At 35.3% G+C, this 20,691-nt stretch overlaps 2 protein-coding genes across 2 annotated transcripts; one reads left to right on the forward strand and one right to left on the reverse strand.

Annotated features, from left to right (window-relative positions):
• Window positions 1-573: 573 nt before the first annotated feature.
• On the forward strand, window positions 574-8,345 carry LOC107769941 (RHOMBOID-like protein 10, chloroplastic). Its single transcript, XM_016589204.2, has 9 exons — window positions 574-738; window positions 1,203-1,456; window positions 1,702-1,756; window positions 1,849-1,929; window positions 2,009-2,105; window positions 2,200-2,267; window positions 2,694-2,792; window positions 3,101-3,142; window positions 7,728-8,345. The coding sequence occupies exons 1-9, from the start codon at window positions 574-576 to the stop codon at window positions 7,872-7,874; spliced, it is 1,008 nt and encodes a 335-aa protein (XP_016444690.1). The 3' UTR covers window positions 7,875-8,345.
• A 3,109-nt stretch (window positions 8,346-11,454) lies between these two features.
• Window positions 11,455-16,498, reverse strand: LOC107769933 (uncharacterized). The gene is made up of 5 exons (XM_016589193.2): window positions 16,187-16,498; window positions 14,957-15,066; window positions 14,496-14,864; window positions 12,384-13,047; window positions 11,455-12,020 (listed from the first exon to the last, which is right to left on the reverse strand). Exons 1-5 carry the CDS (start codon window positions 16,401-16,403, stop codon window positions 11,941-11,943), a joined length of 1,440 nt encoding a protein of 479 aa, XP_016444679.1. The 5' UTR covers window positions 16,404-16,498; the 3' UTR covers window positions 11,455-11,940.
• Between the last annotated feature and the right edge of the window lie 4,193 nt (window positions 16,499-20,691).

Below are 20,691 nucleotides of genomic sequence, written 5' to 3' on the forward strand. Positions count from 1 at the left end.
GTTAAGATTGATTTATGAAAAAGAAAAATATACAATGTATCTAAAAACCGAATTATTATATAGAGTTCTTCTTTATATGTTACATGTATGAGATTTGTTCATATCAAAATGCACCGCGATCCCGTCGACTCAAACACATAATTTACACCAAAAAATAATAGTAAAATATTGCACATAGAGTTATCCGGCACCCAATTCTCAGAAACGCAATGGGTGCATGGGTCTTTATATGAGTATTAGCAACACCAAAAAATAATTAAGCACTCATGATTTTAAAATTTTGGATCTCTCACTGTGAGTACCTCATAAAGCAAATTCAATTTAAATTACCAGACGGAATTTTTAGTATTCAATTGTGTTAAATTAGTGCATAATTAGTTTCACAGAAAAACAAAATGATTAAAAAAACTGGAACTAAAATTTAAATTATATTACATTACAATAATACAATAGAACTACACGGAGGCATCTGCAATTATCACAAAGTAGGAGGGACGGTAGAGCAATTAACTCGAATACCACTCGTTAAAATAGCGGGTATGTGGTTCGGGTTTAAGAATTTTACGGAGCAAAATGGAAATGGCGGGTTGGGCAGCTCTACCATCCAATAATCCAAAGTTTACCCACACATGGGGTCCCACAACCAGCCACCTCATCACCAGCGCCGCCGCTCTCCGCCTCGGCGACTTCCTCCACCGCCGTATCCGCCTCACTTATCTTCTTCAAACTTCTATCAAGGTAACTTTTCGTTTCTTATGAATTTGCCGTGGCTTGTTGATCCTTGCAGTGTTTGTAAAGTTAAATGTTTTTTTAGCTGTGGTTTCCATTAATTTGATTAAACTCAGTTCAATGTGATTATACTGCTCAAATTCATGATATAATTAGTTAATCACTTGGGATATTGGATTAATAACTAATTGGTGCTGCACACACTAATGCTTTGGGACAACGGGTGCCAATACAGTATAAAAGTATATATTTTAAATATTTTCCATTATGCATATAGCTGAATTTTCTCTAAACTATTGTTACAAAAATATATTTGGATAGGATTCTTGTAAACTAGCTCTGCTTGAAAAGTTCTTACCTTGGTTGAAACATCGTGTGATTTGCTTTGATGTTATACATGTCTCCTTATCCCAGCAGTCTCATGAAATTCTGGAAATGCAAAGTTCTTAACCACCATTTTGGTTGCTATACAGCATATTTATTGTCATGGTCATGGGCCTAAATTGAAGGATGTATGGCATAAATGGACCATTGACGTTACTGGATTCAATATCCTTCAATGGTCACAGGATGTCTTATCTGGCACGCACACGAACTTATTATTCTTCAATGCTGATGAAAGTAGAAGGGAATTCAAACAATTTCAGAAGTCATCCTCAAAGTCGTCTAGATCATTCTTCTCTAGTGAAAGAAAATGGACCAACATATTCCTTGCTCTTAACATATTGTAAGTTTAGTATTCTTAACCAAAATGGAGCAAATACGATGATATTGTTTTTATCTTGGATTAATATTTATATAAGTCAATTCGATCTTTTCCCTTTCACTGCTCAGAATGAAGAGAAGTGCCTTCTTGCAAATATCCGGAAAAAGTAAAACCAGAAAAAGGCGCCTTTTGAGTGGTTTTGATTGGTATAAGGAACAAAGAGTTTATTGTTACACAGAGAACTAACAATTTCTATCTCACTACAGGGTCTATATTGCACAAGTTGCAACTGATGGAAAGCTTTTATTTTGGGGAGCCAAGGTTAGACTGGATTAAAAGTGTAAAATTGCTGACATAGCTTCTTCCATATCAACAATATTTTCTTTCACATGGTTGATTGATATGTTTTGCAGATTAATAGTCTTATTAACAAAGGGCAACTATGGAGGCTGATTACTTCTTCATTCTTGCATGCAAATATAGGCCATCTCATGGTTTTACTTGACTCACGTTTTCTGGATTCCTAAATCCATCTTTGCTTAAGGTTTTAAAGCAGATGTGGCTTCTTTTCAGGTTAATTGTTATTCGTTGAATTCTGTTGGGCCTGGTGTTGAAAAGATCAGTGGCCCTAGAAGATATGTTGCATTGTATTTGACATCTGCAATTGCAAGTAATAACACGTCACCATATAAGATATATTCGTATTTCAAAGAAGTAATTCCTATTATACAGTGATTCTGATTGCATCTTCTGAAAGAGATTAGGTTCAGCAATGAGTTACTGGCTTAGCAAGGCACCTGCAGTTGGTGCCTCAGGGGCAATCTCGGGATTAGTAAGTTCTGCTTTTCTTTTGCAGTTTTAGTGTACTTGCTATTGCAGTGCATGCAGCTGGGGTTACCATTTCATGCTATTTCATGATTTCTTATCACTTACATTGTCCAACTCTTCGATCTCTAAATCTATCTGCTTATATGCACTCATTTGTATGTAATTGTTTTCCGTACACTTGATGTGTAAATCCTGTTGGCATTTTACGGGAAAATTAACTTGCCTTCTAGTTGTATGTAGTTTAGGAAAAATAATGCCTCATTCGTTTCAGTTATCATGAGAGTACTTGGAATACTGAAGTTATGTTTCTGGCCGCTACAAGGATCTCTTTGTCACAAGAGCAGTCGAGGAAATTAAATAATTAGACTTCTTGCTTTTTCATTTATCAGGTTATGAAATACTGATATCCATGTTTTTGTGTCATTACCAGGTTGGATCTTTTGCAGTATTTGTTTTGAGGCATAGAGGCATGGTAAAAGGCACCGAGGGGGATCTTCGATATATAGCAAATGTGATTGTATTAAATATGGTAAAGTACTATATCATCTATTCAGCTCCAGGCCCATTTGTTGGCATTCACCATGCGGGTGATAGAGCGCATATCTTATTATTAAGCATATTCTCCAAAAGTGTATATTCTTGTGAACTTTCATAGGTTGAAGATGTTAAGGTTTTTAACTTTAAAGTAATATCAGAGTATTCATGAGGGCTGCTCATATCTGTGTTCGGTACCATAATACTTGCATGTTTACTGATTCACAAGTGTCAAGTTTGATCTCTTTTCTTAATATTTCCTTTTCCTTGTTCATCAACTGCTGGCAATCATTTCTCTTACAGGCTATTGGACTACTGAACAAAGGGATCGACAACTGGGGACATGTAAGTATAGCAATATTTAACTTCATCATCATTTTCTCAATATTGATGTTTTTTGTTCACCAAAACGAAGAGGAGTCTTGGAGCAATGGTAAAGTTGTCTCGTTGTGACCTATAGGTCACAGGTTTCAAGCCGTTGAAGCAGCCACTAATGCTTGCATTAGGGTAGGCTGTCTACATAACCCCTTAGGGTGCGGCCCTTCCCCGAACCCTGCATGAATGCGGGATGCCTTGTGTACCGGGCTGCCCTTTGTTTAGCAAAGCTCGTGCTTTTACCACATTACTGGATGGGCCTGCTTTTGATTTATAGTGACAATCAGTGGCACTCCAGCATCTCCTACATCATCTTCCCTTTCTTTTTGAGGAGTAACCTGTCTTCTCTTCCATTCTATTGCTCTTTTTAGTTCCCGACAAGAGAAAAGAACAACATGAAATCAAGATCTCTGCCCATAAACTATTCGCTTTAACCATTCTGCAAGCCATATTTTAAGAGCTTAAATTTCGAGGATGCAAAATCTTTGGGGCTCTTATGATTTGAAAAAGGATAATTCATCTTGTAAAAGGCGGTTTCCGCTTATTGAAGTACATTCTGCAAGGTCCATGCTTGCTACTAAATCTGTATTCAAAGAAGAGGAAGTAATATGGGAAGATATTTCATTCCTCTTATGGTCACGTCCTTCTCTTCTTCTTCATACTTCCTCCTCCCCCTCCGCTCTCTCTTGTTCTGTTTTCCTTGTGTTTTTTCTGCCCTTCCACTTTGTTTTAAATGCATGTAGAAGTGTTTAATAAGTATATACATACATCCAAGTTAAATAAGAGCAATGGTACCAGAAGTAGGGGGAAGTATTATTATTCATGATCAATGAAGGTGAATATTGTCTCATGGAATGTGAGGGGGCTAAATCGCTACAGGAAAAGATTGTTGATCAAGAGTTTGATTCACAGTTAGAAAGCAGATGTTTATTGCTTCCAAGAATCCAAGGTAGAAGCCTAGAAGGGGACATTAGGGAAATTATTAAAGAACTTTGGGCAAATAGATGGGAAAGTTTGCACAATTGGAAGCTAGTGGGACTAGAGGGGGAATTGTAGTACTCTGGGATAGCAGAATTTGGGAAGGGGAGGTCAGTAGTTTAGGTTCTTATTCAATTACTTGTAAATTCTCTGGTAAACCCAAGATTTTACTTGACATTTATCTAGTGTATATGCTCCAAACGATAGAAGAGAAAGAGAGAAAGTTTGGTGGGAGTTGGCTGGTGCCAGAGGTCTTTTTTTGGGCCTTGGGTGGTTTGTGGGGATTTTAACACTATTCAATTCCCATCAGAGAAGAACTGCTACACAATTAATAGGGCTATGACTGAGTTCTCAGAGTTCATTGAGGACATGGAATTGGTGGATCTTCACCTGGCAGGAGGGGCATACACACGGAGGAAAGGTGATAGGCATGATATAGCAGCAATATTGGATAGGTTTTTGATCTCAGTGGACTGGAATGAAGCTTTCAGAAACATCAAACAGACTACACTTTATAGAATCACATATGATCATACACCCCTGATGCTTCAATGTGGAAACTAGGAACCTGTTGGGTCTTATTTTAAGTTTGAAAATTGGTGGATCATGGCTGCAAACTGATGGTTTCAAAGATAGAATTAAAGGATGGTAAGAGTCTTTTATTTGCGAAGGGAGGCCCGATTTTATTTTAGCTTTTAAATTGAAAGCTTTGAAGGAGAAGCTTAAAGAATGGAGCAAAACCATTCAAGGAAATCTGGAATTACAAAAGGAAAATATTCTCAATCAACTTGCAGAATTGGAAGAGTTACAGGATCAAAGGAACTTGAATGAAGAAGAAATCTACACAAAAACTGCTTTGTCAATGTAATTTGAGGAGATTGCTAAACAAGAGGAGGTGAGGTGGCTTGGAGACAAAGATCCAGAGCTCTTTGGTTGAAACAAGGTGACAAGAACACAAAATTCTTTCACATAACTGCAAATGCTCATAGAAGATATAATAATTTTGACCAGCTGATAGTTGAAGGAGTAGCTGTGGAGAACACTGTTGACATCAAAAGAGAAATAGTCACATTCTACCAGAAGTTATATACAGAATCAGAAGTGTGGAGACCACAAGATAATCTTAGGGATTGCCATATGATTACCCCTGAGGAGAATCAAATGCTGCAAAGTCCTTTTGTTGAACATGAGATATGGGAAAGTGTTAAGGCATGTGCAGGGGACAAAGCTCTTGGACCGGATGGTTATTCTATGGCTTTCTTTAGCCATTGTTGGGAAGTGATTCACAATGAATTAGTAGCTGCTGTTCAAAATTTCCATGCTCAAGGAATATTCGAAAAAAGCTTTAATGTTACCTTTGTAGAATTGATACCTAAGAAGGTTGAAGCTAAGGAGCTGAGAGATTTCAGGCCTATCAATCTTATTGGTAGCGTCTACAAAATCATCTCAAAGTTGTTGACAAAGAGACTTAAGAAAGTGGTTAATAAGCTAGTAGATACACAACAGATGGCCTTCATAAGGGGCAGGCAAATTATGGATGCTATTTTAATAGCAAATGAATGTGCAGATACAAGAACCAAAAGCAAAGAACCGGGGATATTATGCAAATTGGATGTTGAGAAGGCATATGATCATTTAAATTGGAATTTCCTACTAGGAACTCTCGTGAAAAAGGGCTTTGGAGAGAGATGGATTAATTGGGTCAAATTTTGTATCAGCATGGTCAGATTCTCAATACTAGTTAATGGTTCTCCAGCTGGTTTCTTTCCTTCGCAAAGAGGTTTGAGACAAGGGGATCCTTTGTCCCATCATTGCCATGGAAGGTCTAAATCATATGTTACAGACAACTCAAATCAACAACTGGATTAGGGGTTTCAAATTGAGTTCCAGGGTTGGTAGCAATTTGGTGATATCTCTTCTTGAATATGTGGATGATACATTGGTCTTTTGTGAAGCTGATAAGAACCAACTGATGATGCTGAGGGTGATCTTCATTCTTTTTGAAGCCACATCTGGATTGCACATTAACTGGAACAAAAGTATTTATCCCTTTAATGAGGTGGAAGAAATTCATAGCTTACCTGGAATTCGTGGAGGAAGGATTGGGGAGTTGCCAACGGTTTATTTGGGAATGCCTTTAGGGGCCAAGAGTAAGTCAAAGGGGATATAAAATGGGATGTTAGAGAAATGTGAGAAGAAGCTGACAAATTGGAAAAATCAGTATGTGTCCTTGGGGCATAGATTGATTCTAATTAATTATGTGCTTGCTATGCCTACTTATATGATGTCTCTTTTTTCCCATTCTAGCAAATGTATTGAAAAAGGATAGATGCATTACGAAGAAACTTCTTATGGTAAGGTAACAGCGAAAATAAAAAAAATTATTTGGTTAAATGGGTTTCTCTTTTAGCTAGCAAAAAGGAAGGGGTATTGGGATTAAGAATTTTAAAGTCCAGAACCAAAGCTTGATGATGAAATGGCTATGGAGATTTGCAGCAGAAGATCAGCCACTATGGAAACTTGTGATTAAAGAAAAATATGAGATGAAAGGAGAATGGACAACCAAAGCAGTTAATAGTCCATATGAGATCGGTCTCTGGAGATCTATTAGAAATTTGTGGCCTAAATGATGATCAAGTCTAGAGTCAGAGTTGGGGATGGAATGAAGATATCCTTCTGGGAAGACAATTGGCTAGGACAAGGAGCTTTGAAACAACTTTTTCAAGACATTCATTCCCTAAATCAACAGCAAGCAGCAACGGTTGGAGAGGTATGGGCAAACCAAGGTTGGAACCTAACCTTCAGAAGACTTCTGAATAATTGGGAGATTGGTAGAGTAACACAGTTCTATAACACTCTAGAGTAGTTTAAAGGGACTTCAACTAGAAAAAACTGCATGATATGGCAAGGGCATAGGCAAGGAAAGTTTTCAGTTAAATCTGCCTACAAGGAGTTCAATTTTTCAAAAAATCAGATTGGGTGCTGGCCATGGAAGATGATATGGAAAGTTAAGATTCCATACAAAGTTGCCTGCTTTACATGGTTATTGGCAAAAGAAGCAGTGTTGACTCAGGATAACCTTATCAAGAGAGGTTATCAACTTTGTTCCAAGTGTTGCCTATGTGGACAAGAGGCAGAGACAATAAATCATCTCTTTTTACATTGTCAATGGACAACTCAGTTATGGAGGATGTTCATTAGTTTGAGGGGCATCAGGTGGACCATGCCAAGAAGAATATTTGAGGCGCTAGCATGGTGGACAATTTGGGAAGAAATAAATCAAAAATATTTTGAGGACAAGGTCAGTAGCATCCAAAAATTGAAAATGAAATGTCTCTATTTTTGGTGTAAACAAGAAGTCTTAGAAAAACTTGAATCTATTTTTGATGTATTAGAATCCTCATGAGAAGACTACGGACTAGGAGTTTGTTTTGATTCTTGTAGATATGGGGGACTACACACCCTTTGTGTAGTTTGTTATTAATATACAAGTATGTTACCTTCTCCAAAAAAAACCATTGGAATATGTTTTAATGTTTGTGAGACTTTCTTAAGTGTTCTCTCATGAACATTTCAGCTTGGAGGCTTAATAGGAGGAGCAGCAGCTTCATGGCTTCTTGGCCCAGCGTGGAAGATTCAATCCATCTCCAGTGAAGGACGACGAGTTTTTGCTGACACGGCACCAATTTTCTCTATTGTTCGAACTAAAAGGGACAAGTCATAATCCCTACTATTCAACTGCTAGTGCGCCAGCTAATGTGACTCAAGCCTTGACTACGTGCAATTTTACTGATTTTCCAGTACATACGAAAAAGTGGCATCCATTTATTCATACACTTGTGGTTATGATCCAGTTCACAGGTCTGTGCTGTATATAGTTTGCCTCTGAACAGGGACTATGTGACCAGAAAAAAAAAGGAGCAAATTAGAGGTCATACTTCGAGTCGCTTCATTAACTATGATGGAGGCCTGATAAGCTGTATTGCACCTCTGTTTACCTGTCATTATTTAGGGTTTTAGGCAAATGTCGAGGTTCTTGGTAATCTAATTTAGATTGCTGTTGGTCTGTTATTTAATGTACACTTTCACCATGAGACTTTAAAGTACATCCATTTGTAAGATAATCCAGTTACTAAATGTTCAATATTTTGTTATTTTTTTTGTTTCAAATGTCAATATCTTATTCTTAGTTAAATGTGTGGAAGAGAATCCATTTTCCTTCCGAGGTACTTAGCAAGTTCAGGTGTCTTAATCGAGTTCATGAAATTTGGTCTCTTTACCGGTCATTATTTAGGTTTTTAGGCAAATGTCGACGTTCTTGGTAACCTAATTTAGATTGCTGTTGGTCTGTTATTTAATGTACACTTTCGTCATGAGACTTTAAAGAACATCCATTTGTAAAATAATGGAATTTTTACCTCCTATAGCAAAGACACCTTATTTATTTTTAAAAAATTATATTCTATATATACCTTTTAATGTTTATAGCAAAATATCTAATTTTGGTTACCTCCCACCCCTAAGCTACTAAATATGCTATTCAGTTACACTATTTTCTTTCTCTCTCATGCCATTCTCTTCTCCCATTCCCTAAAAACACCTTACTCAATAAGAGAACAATCAGACGAGGGAAGGGGCAAATATTCCAGAAATTGCTAGAAACATGGCCTGTCTCTTCGCCATTTCTCTTATCTTCATCTCTTTTTACTAATACCTTGAATCAAACACCAACCCTTCAGTACAATAAGAGTCAGAAATAAAGTATTCTTCAACGACAAAAGTGCAGATCGCAAATTGCAACCGAAATGCCATGGATACGGACACTGATATGATGGAGGCGTAGTCCACGGCGTTGCCACCGCAACCTCCACCGTCACAACTGCATTCCAGTTCGGGCCAAAACGACGTCGTTAGAGGCATGCTCACTACTGCTCGCCAGCTTATCGATCAACTGCATTTTATTGCTCAACGGCGGATTCGCCAGAAATTAGGGTTTGTTCTTGAACAAAGACAACGAAGTTTGGAGCTGAGCAACTTGATTTTCTGTTAATATATTTCAATGTATTTTCAATGTATCACGCTATTTTTTCATGTATTTCATTGTATTCATTGTCTTTTTTTTCATTGTAATTCAATGTATCTCGTTGTATTCCATATATTTCATTGTATTCACTGTTTTTTTTCCATTATATTTCAATGTATCCCGTTGTATTCTATGTATTTCATTTTATTCACTGTCTCGCTATATGCCATAAATGTATTCATATATTTTTTTTTAATTAATATAATTTATGTATTCAGATGTATTATATAATTCCTCTGAAGATTGCTATGTTTTGAGGGTATTTTTCGGTTGAAAATCTTTTTTATAACTGAAAATACAAAATTTGTGTGTTATAATTGAGTTTGTTGAGTTATATTAGGAGTCTATTATGTTAATTGGTTCACTTTCAGTTTTAAAAACAATGTAATCCCCTATTTCACGCCGTGAATACAGTCGAATACAATAATCTGTCCAGTTGTAATCCCATGTTTCACTCCATGAATACAGTCGAATACACTCGAATACAACAACTGATTAGCTGGACTTACCTGATTCACGCCTATTTTTGCTACTGTATTTATGAATACAATAGCTTAAATACATCAAATAGATCTTATAACCACAGAAAAGGTATTTATAATGCGTAATATAGCAAAAGGTATCTATTGATGACTAATTACTACTAAACGATAGTGTTTTATGAAAATTTCTCTAAAATAATCCAGTTACTAAATGTTCAATATTGGGAAAATTTCACATTAGAACAATTGGGCTCCCTACTTTTCAATTTTATAACTCATATTTCAATTCCAACTAACTAGCCCAAAAATAATAGGCTAAGATTCAACATCCAACTCCAATAGGTTCTCAAAATTACTATTTAATTTTAAAAAAGATTCTTCAAACTTTTAAGTTAGTTTTCGAATTAGTAAATGTGACTCAAATATTAATTCAATAAACCAAATTCATTTGAGTGGTGAAAATTAGATTTTTAACAAGCTTAAATATGTGGGTTTAAATTCCGAATTTGATTTTGTGAAAATTTAGAGTTGGTGTTATTTAGACTTGTTAGAAATAGTACAAGCATGTTGTATATAAAATTTGAAGTCATTTAATGGAGTTTTGGACTGGTTTTGAACAAGAATTGCAATTGAAAATCGTGGAAGAAGTTCGTCTACAGACGCTTGTATAAAGGTGTATAAAAGTGTATAATAGTGTATAATGTGTGTTTCTACACTCATATACACTATTATACAAGATTATACATAATTATACAAAAAACTGACTTCGTCTTCTTCCTTGCGTCTTTTCTGAAATTTAACTCAAATCTTGCTCAAATCTATACCAAATCACTTCAAATTCAAATTTTGAACTCCTTTTGATATTTTCAATCAATTGGAACAACACCCAATCCAAACAACTAACAAACTTAAAAAATCTTACTCCCTCCGTTCCAATTTATGTGAACCTATTTGACTAGGCACGAAGTTTAAGTAAAAAATGAAGACTTTTGGAATTTGTGTGGTTATAAAAGCTTCTCATTAAGGGTAAAGTTGTAACTTTAAGCTAAATTGTTACCAAATTTAGAAATGGTTCATTCTTTTTGGAACGGACCAAAAAGGAAATAGGTTCACATAAACTGGAACAGAGGGAGTATTATTTTCGAAAGCAAAGCTTTGAATGGTTTTCAATGGTATACTTCTACTCTTCATTTTTTTTACATTGCAACCAGGTGACAAGAGGAGAAGCAAAAAATATGCGGTCCCTTGAAACATATATAGAAGATATGAGAAAAGAGCGAGTGAAAGCAATGGTTATGAGAACACAAATTTAACTCCATAGCTTTTAGAAGCAATGGTTGTAAGAACACAGATTTTGAATTTACTAGTGCTTCAAAATATGTACAATATGGGCTAGGTCGGATAAAACTTAAAAACAAGGGTCATTTTTTGTTATAGTGTGAAGTCACGTGTATTTTCTTGTAATTCTTGTTGTTTCAAATGTAAGTTAAACGTGTGGAAGAGGATCCATTTTCCTTCCGAGGTACTTTGCAAGTTCGGATGCCTTAATTGAGTCCATGAAATTTGGTTCACATTATGAACTAGATTATTTGGAAGGAGCCCTCATTTTAAATGCTTAATTGACCATATAACGTTCAGAGTGTCAGTTTCTGAACTAAGCCAAAGCCAACAGAGAGTGCCACCGTAGATTTATCGGTAATCCCAGAAAAAGAACGATACCAATCAGTAGTTTGGAACAATAGACAGAGAGAGCCAAAAGGCTGCTATTTGAAGTTCAGCACATCAAAAGCAGCTAATTACAGTTTAAAGTAAGAATATACATCATGTATAGTGAGGTTATATAATGTGTTGTTGCATGTTTTGCAGCTTGTTCAAGAAGAACCAAACACATCTTACGACTGGTCTCTCCTTGAAAACCTGCAGATGAGCATGTATCTGAAACTGTTGTTTTCCTGAGTAGTCATTCCCTTCGGGAAGAAACATCTTTTAATGTCTTCATGTGAAGTAATTGTGTCAATTAGAGGCCTGCCACCTTTTGGCTTTGACCTGTGATTTCTTCTGTTCATATAGGGTATAACATGGCTTCTCATGGTAACCACAAACTAATCGGCAAAAGATGCTAAAATCCTAGTCAAATAAAGCTGTTTGTTGCTAAGTATACTTCTCTCTTTTCCTTTAAAGATGAGAATTTCTTGTAGAAAGAGAACATGACATTGTCACCATGTTCAATTAAGGATATGAAGTACTGTTAATCCGAATAACCAGAATAAGCAAAGCTCCTTATAAGAAAAGTCAGGTGCAAAAGCTGTGCAAGAAAAAAGGCGTCAATAGGATACTTGAAACCAAAACAAACAGCTAATGAGGGGCACAAATATACAACAGATTCCTACAATACTATATCACAAGGTCCACACGGACATGGTCATAACATAGTTGCCATGAAAGAGCTTCCTCCTTTTTCACTTTATTTCTTGCTATCTCTAAAGCAGAATCTGCTATAGCTAAAGAGATTTCATTCGAGACATCTTAAAGTCACCAATTCCCTAACGGTTCTTAGACATTCAAACAAATGATAGATGCTACTGCTAGGTAAAAGCAAGTCAAAATGACAACAATGAATCATTGTGATTGCATGAATATAAAGATCAAGTAAAGAGGAGAAACTTACATGATGATGAAGATGAGATTGAGGAAGACATTAGTGGACGAGATATGTCATCTCTTACATTCCTCATGTTACCAGAGCCATATGATTCAGCAGATAAAGGAGAAGGACCAGGAGACAGCTTCAACCCGGGACTTAATTTAGGAGGATAACTGGGAGCATATGGTGATGGGCTTGCTACAATTCTGGAACTACTTGAACGTGGACTAGTATTTGTCACAGGAGAAGGTGGATCAGCCATGGGAGATGGAGAACCGCTAGGCTCTTTTCCACGAGTTGAGCTACAATGAAGCTTATCATGTGATCGTAGGAACCTATGACAGTTGGGCAAGGGAGCTGGAGATGAAGAAACAGCTGGTGATGGGGAAGGTGATGGCCACAAAGGTTCATTTGGAGAAGGAGCTGGAGTTGGAGCAGGAGGAAGGGTTGGTGGGGCAGCGTCACCAGTACGGTTTAGAAAGGAAGATAAACGTACTTGCTTCACTTTACCAAAAATAGAGTGATCAAGGCCAAGATTAGTTGCAGGAACAGATCCCATAATTATTTGAGCCAATTGTTGTAACCTCTGAGCCGGTATTCTCCCAGAGTCTGAATATAGTGAAGCTTCGACAATAACTGGGGGATCTTTAGTGGAGCCAATTTTATTTGTTACCTGTAAAAATACATGCTGACAGAAAATAAAAGAAAAACAAGTCAGATATGACAATCAAATTCAGAAATGTACTATGGTAAACAGCATGAACGAAAAGAAGCAAGTAACATCTGCACCCACTTTTATATTTTCGAGACAAGGAAAAATGAAAAATAGGATGGGGAAAAGCAGCAAAATTGACGTTCCTAGCACAAAAACATATCAACTTGCCCATAGGGTACAGGGTGGCAGATAGTTGATATAGCTTGTTCCAAATATTTGGAAAGGAATGACCGAGGCTGGGATACCAGCATGACTAACTAAATTTGTTTCAATGTTATCAGGGGACTCCCAAAATAATCCGCGCAAATGTTGCAGAAATTATATAACTACATCTCATGCAGTTTTATCTACGACCAAATGTCTATAAAATATTAAGAAAGTATATTTTCATCGCGTTTACCTCTTTTCTATATCATTTTCAGTAATATTGAACAACTTATGACAGCCTCAGCAAAGGAAAAACATTTCTAGAAACTCCTGACAACAGATCTATTGTACACATGACACAAATTTCTGACAGGGAAATCTTATTAAAACCGGATACACCAAGATCTCTGACATATATCCAGCATAGTTTTATTTTTTTGACAAACATTGATCTCTTTATTCACCATTTAAGAAAGAAGCTTCAGACACACGTGTTGTGTATCATTATGTTCCTTTTAGCATCAAGTAGGAATTGCAATTCAGATACCACCCAATGAATAGCTAAAAGAAAAAGAAATAAGGAATATGACTTCTTTCTTCTGTAGTGATTCATCTATGCTTGTGTAGCGTATTTATAATGTGAAGAGGAGAATCGTCAAAAAGAAACAAAATAAAGGAGTATACGTCGAAATAGAATATCTTCTCTACTATTAAAACATCTGTGGATAACACACAGCAGAAGAAAAATACACAGTTTGTAAGCAAAAAAGTAAAGAAAACTCATTCTAAAAGATAAGGAAAAAACTATTAAAATGAAAATCCTTGAAAGGAAATAAAAAAATCAAGAGCAAGCATGTGCACCATGGACCAAATGAAAAATCATGAAATAACACTGCATATGTCTTTTCATGTGTTTGTTTCCCATAAAAATGAACCATAGAACATTTTGAGAATGAGACAAAAAAGCATCACAGAACTAATCTGTTGAGTTAACAAGTTAACATAACAGTAATGCAACGACCAAGTGTTAAGGTGATTCCTACGCCATGAAAAAGGACTAAGCTAGACCTAAGAGAGGAAGTATTAGGTAGACAAAGCATGGTCAAACTGCTCGGCATAAATGTTTTGCATTCTTGCCTTAGTTCCAAAAAGAGTCCTGTCTAAAGTATGCCCAAGTCTTAGCTTTCAGAAGCCTCCAACATCTAAGCCCTTACAGCTCATCCAGAAACATCAACTCGAAAAGAAAAAGAGATTTCATATAAATTATGATATACCTCATCCGTCCTGAGACGCAAGTAAAAATTCAGTTGTTCCTTCAGCTCAATAAAATTTTCCCTTATTTCATCGGTAGAATTATGGAGAGTAAAATTGAAGAGGATATCGGGTAGGTTCAAAATGGATAAGCGTTCGAGCATCATAGTGATTCCACCAGGACATTTCAAGACCTCAAATGAACACAGCCGTCCAAAAATCGAGGAAGTTAGTGTCAAATTGGTATCTCGAAGATATAGATCTAATAAAGCAGACTTCAATAGACTTAAGGACACTGGAGAAATAGAAGAATCAACTGGATCCGGAAGAAAGCCAAATATTATGTCAGTCTGGTTAGCCACACCTGCTCCATGCACGGATAGGACTGCAACCTGAAAATTCCCATTGTCAAGCTGGCTTGCACTCTACCGAAACAAGACAGCATATATAAACAATGGTTTTAATTTTGAGGAAGGTTGCAAACCTTTATGCCAGGGATAGCAATCTCTTCCAAAATATCATACTCCAGTCTTGCAATGTGGGGAACAATATCTGAAACTGGCTTCTCCAATCTGAAGTATGCTTGAGTAGTGGCTGAAAACAAAGGAACACAGCAACACTAAGAACTGATGATGGGTTAAAATACCAAAGGCGATGAATAAATGAATGGGAAATCAGTCTCCGCAGCTACCAAGATCTGAAAGGTCACCAATTCTTAGAGATTATCCACATCAATCAGTCACATAACACGTAAAATTTAAATAGGACACTATCATTCATCTGGTAAACTAATAGGAAAATACTGAGGCTATAATCAACACAGATACCAGCAAGGTCAAGAGCATTTCCACTTTCAACTAGAATTCCACCAGCCAACGGAAGCACAAAGGTAATCCAGTGTCTATTGACTGTTTGCGGTCCAAACTTTTGCAGAAAGGAATAAAATTGTGAAGCAGACCTTACAGCACCACTCCCCGGCTATTATCAGAACAATCACGAGTAGCCCCCAGAAAACAAAAAAGAAAGATTAACTTTTACTTCTGTGCTGCCAAAAGAAAGAAATTAGGACTTCCATTTATAAAAGCAAGATAAGATAGGGATCCATCTATCTTGATCAGTATTTTCTCTCCTTTACCCTTTTTCATTGAAGGCAACCCGTCATAAAGCATCACCAAAATCCTAAGCAGCTAAGGAGAAAGTTCTTCCTTAGATTTTTACTAGCAGAAGAATGTCGTCAAGCAAAATAATGTGCTTTTCTCATATTTTTTGGTGAGTGTGAACAGTTCAAATATTTTGAACAAATATTGAGAGGAAGCGAACAGTATTCTGAATGTGGTGAGATGTGAACAACTTATACATTTGAGCCTGTCCGGCTCAAGAGCAAGAGGCGAAGAGATTAATGCATACAAGTACATATCTAACAAAATTAAAACTCTGTGAAGCAGCAAACCGTAAATACAACAATCCTGATAAACAAAAACAACAGAGCCTACATACATGTATAAATAAGCCAAATAAAACCAAAAACATCCTGCTACTCAAACGGTACAAGGAGATACTACAATCAGCCAATCGATCAGTCAACTACAGCTTAATATTCATCTAAAAACCCCAAGTGCGTTAACCTAATTCATCCATAAACCCTAATTGCACAGCAAACTAAAAAGAATTCTGCAATATTATGATGAAACCCTAAAAGTACAAGGAAACTCACAGGCAAGTTTGATTGCCTCTTTGGCGTCGAATCCAGATGGCTTAGAACGATGTGGAATGATCCAGAATAAGGCAGAGAGAAAAAGGGCAATACTCAGTACCAAAACGACGATACACTTGAAACTGAAGATTCTAGAAAGACCCATCCGACAGAAGAAGGTTCTAGAACCATCGATGTTCTGCTGCAAAGGCAGTCTCTGTCCTTGCAATTTCCCCATGTCCAGAGCATCTGTCTCTTTCTCTTTTCTCCCTCCCTCCCTTCCCTATGTAAGAATTTCACTACTCTATACTTTCTTTCTCTCTCTAAGAATTCACAACTGGGTCTACTCAAACCCAAGTTATGGGTATGAATGCCATTACACTTCACTCCCACTAAGCTAAAGTGAATATTTATTTTATTTAATTGGATTAGAAAATGAGTGATTGGGCAAAGCAAGCGTTGGGTAGAAGCAAAGGTGAAAGAGAAAGGAAGTAACAGAAAAAAGAAAAATATTAGCACACTGCGATTAAATAGGGCGCCCTCAATTTTTTTTACAAAAAAGTTAAGACTACGCAAATTGGAGTTAGAAAATAGGTACTACGTAATACATATTATTTATTTATTTATTTATTTAAAACTTTAAATTTCTACACCAAACAATAACAAAAATATCAGTATAATAATATAGGCAGGGTTTGGGGTGGTTAGTATATATGAAGACTTTCACCCTTAGCTTGAGAAGATAGAGAGGTTATTTCTGACAGACTTTCGGCTCAAGAGAAGACAGGAAAAAAAACAGTAACAACAAGGAGTGATAACAACAAATAACCGAAGCGAAGAAAAAAAAACATGAAGTAATAGAAATATAAGAATCAAAAAATTTGAGATAATAAGATTGCGGGAGCGAAAGAGGCAACATATAGTAATTAAGAATTAGAAAATACAAGAATAATACTAATACTACTGGTTTGAAAAGAAATACACGTGACTATCTACTAATCTTTCTACCCTAATTTTTGACATTCATATCCTCTTATTAGGTCATGTCCTTGGTAGGCTGGAGTTGCGTCATGTCCTGCCTAGTCACATCTCCCCAATACTTCTTTGGCTTACATCTACCTCTAACCGGACCCACTACGGTCAATCTCTCATACCTTCTTATTGAATATCTGTGTCTCTCCTTTTCACATACCCGAACCATCTTAGCCTCACTTTTCGCATCTTGTCATCTATGTTGCCCACTATCACCTTGTCCCGGATATCTTCATTCTTAATCTTATCTCTCATGGTATGTTCAGTGCCCACACATCCATTTCAACATATTCACTTTTGCTGCTTTTATTTTGCTGAATAATTTCTTGAGTAGTCAACACTTCGCCTGTTAAATTTTTTACACCAAATTCAATTTTATCAAAATGACAAATAATGTGAATGCGAGACAATATTGTCTTATGAGCCCGCGTTATACTATTTCTCTTAAGCAAATTAAAGAATATGAGGTTCACGTGAATTAGTTTAGTGAATTTTGTTATCACTATATAATTACTAGTATATGTACCAAATAACTTTATTTATCAAACCTTAAATATACAGAATCTGAATTGTTTATTCCTTCACATTTTCATGATGCTAGTATTCTTCTTTCCTTTATTATTATTATTATTTTTCGACGTTTCACTTTATCTTTTTGCATGTGCGCTTTTTATGATTATTTATTGATTTTCACTTCTTGAGAGTTACTCAACATGTTGTGGCTGGGATTGAATTTTATTAATTGATTATTGACATGCAAAAAGGTTTGGCCTATTTACATGCATACACTTGGAATTTGATGATTATTTCATGTGTGATTGTAACTAATTTCATGATGATATATTTTAGTGTAATGAAATTCAAATATAGGTATATTGAGTATTAACAATCAAATTCTGATAGGACGATCATTATCGCTTTGGTGACAATATATTTGATAACTTTATGAGGTTAAAGTTTGAAAACGTTAATTATCTCTTACACTTCACGAAGCTCACATGTATTGCCTCTACGACGTGCGCATATGGCATTATTTTTTTTCAAAAAAAAAAAAAAAACTTCAACTTTCGAGTTACTCACTATAGAAAATAAAATAAAATAAAATTGTATTTGGTATAATATTATACGTGTATAATGCAATTTTAGTTCTGAAACTACCTAATATATGTTCTTTTATCGCAAATGTTATAACTTATAACAAACTATATGCTACAAATTTCAGTTTTGCTAACTCTAACAATGGGAACAAAGTCCACCAACTGAATTAGTTACTTTGATATCTCGTACACGGTAAAGACACCAAAATCTCCAGGGGGAGACCCAAATTTGAGGTTCAAAATGCAAAAGAAAAATGAGTTTAAGTTATTCATATTCATAGTGTAAAGATCTTAGACGATTAGTTTAATTTAACTTATTAGTTACTACCGGCATCAAGTTTCTACAACCTAAACGGTTTAAAAAGAAAGTCACATAGCTATTAAAATGGCTAATTGGGCTGTTAGGTCTAGAGTCTAGTTGCGTGACTCTTTCTATATATTTTACAAAAGTCGTTAACTAACAAAAAAGTAAGTAATAACGTTAAGAGTCGTGGTCTTAATATTATTTGAAATACTATTTGTATTAATTTCTTACATCAATAATGCAATATTTGGTTGATATATTTTTAGTTCTCCCATTAATAGTCCCATTATTAAATGACAACATTTGGTTCATTGGGTTGCAAATGGGAACTAGCTAAGTTAGTTTTCGTGATTCCTAAGCACTTGAAATTCTGTTAAATGTTTAGGTAATGTTTTTTCATATTAAGAGCCTATTTGGATTAACTGATGGTAAATAACTAATAAGGTTAAAGTGCTGAAAAATATTTTTAAGTACTGAAACTGATTTTTTAAATAAGCATTTACGTGTTTGGATAGACGTGTTGAAACTGATAATAAGCAGTTGATGTGTTTGGTAGAAAAGTACTGAAAAGTTGTTCTTTTGTTAAAATGACTAAAATATCCTTAAAAGCTTTAGAAAAGATAATAAATTAAAAAGTTTCTCTGTAAAGAAAATGACGAACAACGAATATTGAATGAAAAAAAAGTTAGAAAATTTATTTTGGGAAAAATATTTTGTGAATTAAAAAATACTATTAAGGATAAACTAGTAAAACCCTTGGTCAAACTGAAGGTGCTTATAAGCTTAAAAACAATAAGTTGAGGGTGACCAACTTATGATTTATAAGCTTAGCCAAACACCCTCTAAATGATTTAACCAAAATGTAGAAAAATTAAGTTAGATTAGATAGGTATCGCATTCCACTCGAGGTCCAAAGGATATCTAACAGCTTCATTTAGGATTAAATAAATGAACTTCCTCATCTAAAATTTCAAGTTGATAGACTTATAGGAGTCATTTTAATTAAATGGTTCATTTTATTTTCTTATAAAACTAAAGCATGCCTTTGATGGAAAATTCTAAACATCTAGAATAAATGTTAGCTAGCCACACTAAAATAAATAAGAAGTATATGTATTACCAAATCATGGCACATATTTTAATCCCTTTTGTTATTCCAAACTTAATGGAGTACATTATTTTTCAGAAAAAAGTGGTGTGGCACCTCTTTCTCTTTCACACACGTCGTCGGTGTACAAAATTATTCTTAGTTTTTATTAAGCGAGTCAAGTGTACAAATTTCGGATGGTCAATTGATTACGCTTCGTCAGTATTGTTCCTTCGAAATTAGAGGATTTAATAATTAAAAATGTTGTTTAGAACTCTAATACTTTTTCCTTAAAATGGTTTTGGACCTATGCTTTTAAAAAAAATTTGTACACTAATTAAAAAAATCCATGGACTGGTTTGGTTAGGCGATATTAATTAACAAGATTTGTTTGGTCACCTAAAGAGCAAGGTACCATCTGATATCTCCAAATTAAATAAGATACGCTGTTAATATATACTAAAAATTTTGGACAAGGTTGAAGTCACGTACTAGGTTAGTTCCAACTTCCAAATAAATATCTCAATAAGAAAATAATTAAACTGCCCATTACATGACTAAGTTATATAATGTAATTTATCTATGTTATAGACTTATAGTTACTGTGTAGCAATACAAACATGTATAATTAATGTCAATAATTATTAATAATCAAAATAATCTTACAAGTCCATATATCTTTAATTCGAAGATTAAGAGTCCATCCTTACTAGCACGAGATCTTATTATTGGATTACTAATCTCATATTCCTTTTAATTCGATCTGATTATGATGTATTACATGCCTTCCTAATCCTCCCACCCACTGTAGAGTAAATTAATTTACCTAAAAATATTTTAGGTACAGTGTGAAGATTGAAACTTTGATTATTAATATTACACGGCGCCGAAGGACAATAGAACTAGAAGAGATATACCACAACAATAACAACAACCCAATGTAATCCCACTTAGTGGTAGGGGTGGGCATAAAATTCGAAAAACCGAATTCCGAACCGAACCAAAT

Source organism: Nicotiana tabacum, chromosome 7, assembly GCF_000715075.1.
Source record: "Nicotiana tabacum cultivar K326 chromosome 7, ASM71507v2, whole genome shotgun sequence".
Lineage (NCBI taxonomy): Eukaryota > Viridiplantae > Streptophyta > Magnoliopsida > Solanales > Solanaceae > Nicotiana > Nicotiana tabacum.

Bases quoted from the DNA above. Each gene is read 5' to 3' on its own strand.
- LOC107769941 (XM_016589204.2), top strand. From the start codon at position 574: ATGGAAATGGCGGGTTGGGCAGCTCTACCATCCAATAATCCAAAGTTT. The intron at 2,268-2,693 runs GTAAGTTCTGCT...TGTCATTACCAG, and splicing joins CAGGGGCAATCTCGGGATTA to GTTGGATCTTTTGCAGTATT. The intron at 3,143-7,727 runs GTAAGTATAGCA...TGAACATTTCAG, and splicing joins GGATCGACAACTGGGGACAT to CTTGGAGGCTTAATAGGAGG.
- LOC107769933 (XM_016589193.2), bottom strand. From the start codon at position 16,403: ATGGGGAAATTGCAAGGACAGAGACTGCCTTTGCAGCAGAACATCGAT. The intron at 14,865-14,956 runs GTTTGCAACCTT...GGGAATTTTCAG, and splicing joins TTGCTATCCCTGGCATAAAG to GTTGCAGTCCTATCCGTGCA. The intron at 12,021-12,383 runs GTAAGTTTCTCC...TTTCTTGCACAG, and splicing joins AATCTCATCTTCATCATCAT to CTTTTGCACCTGACTTTTCT.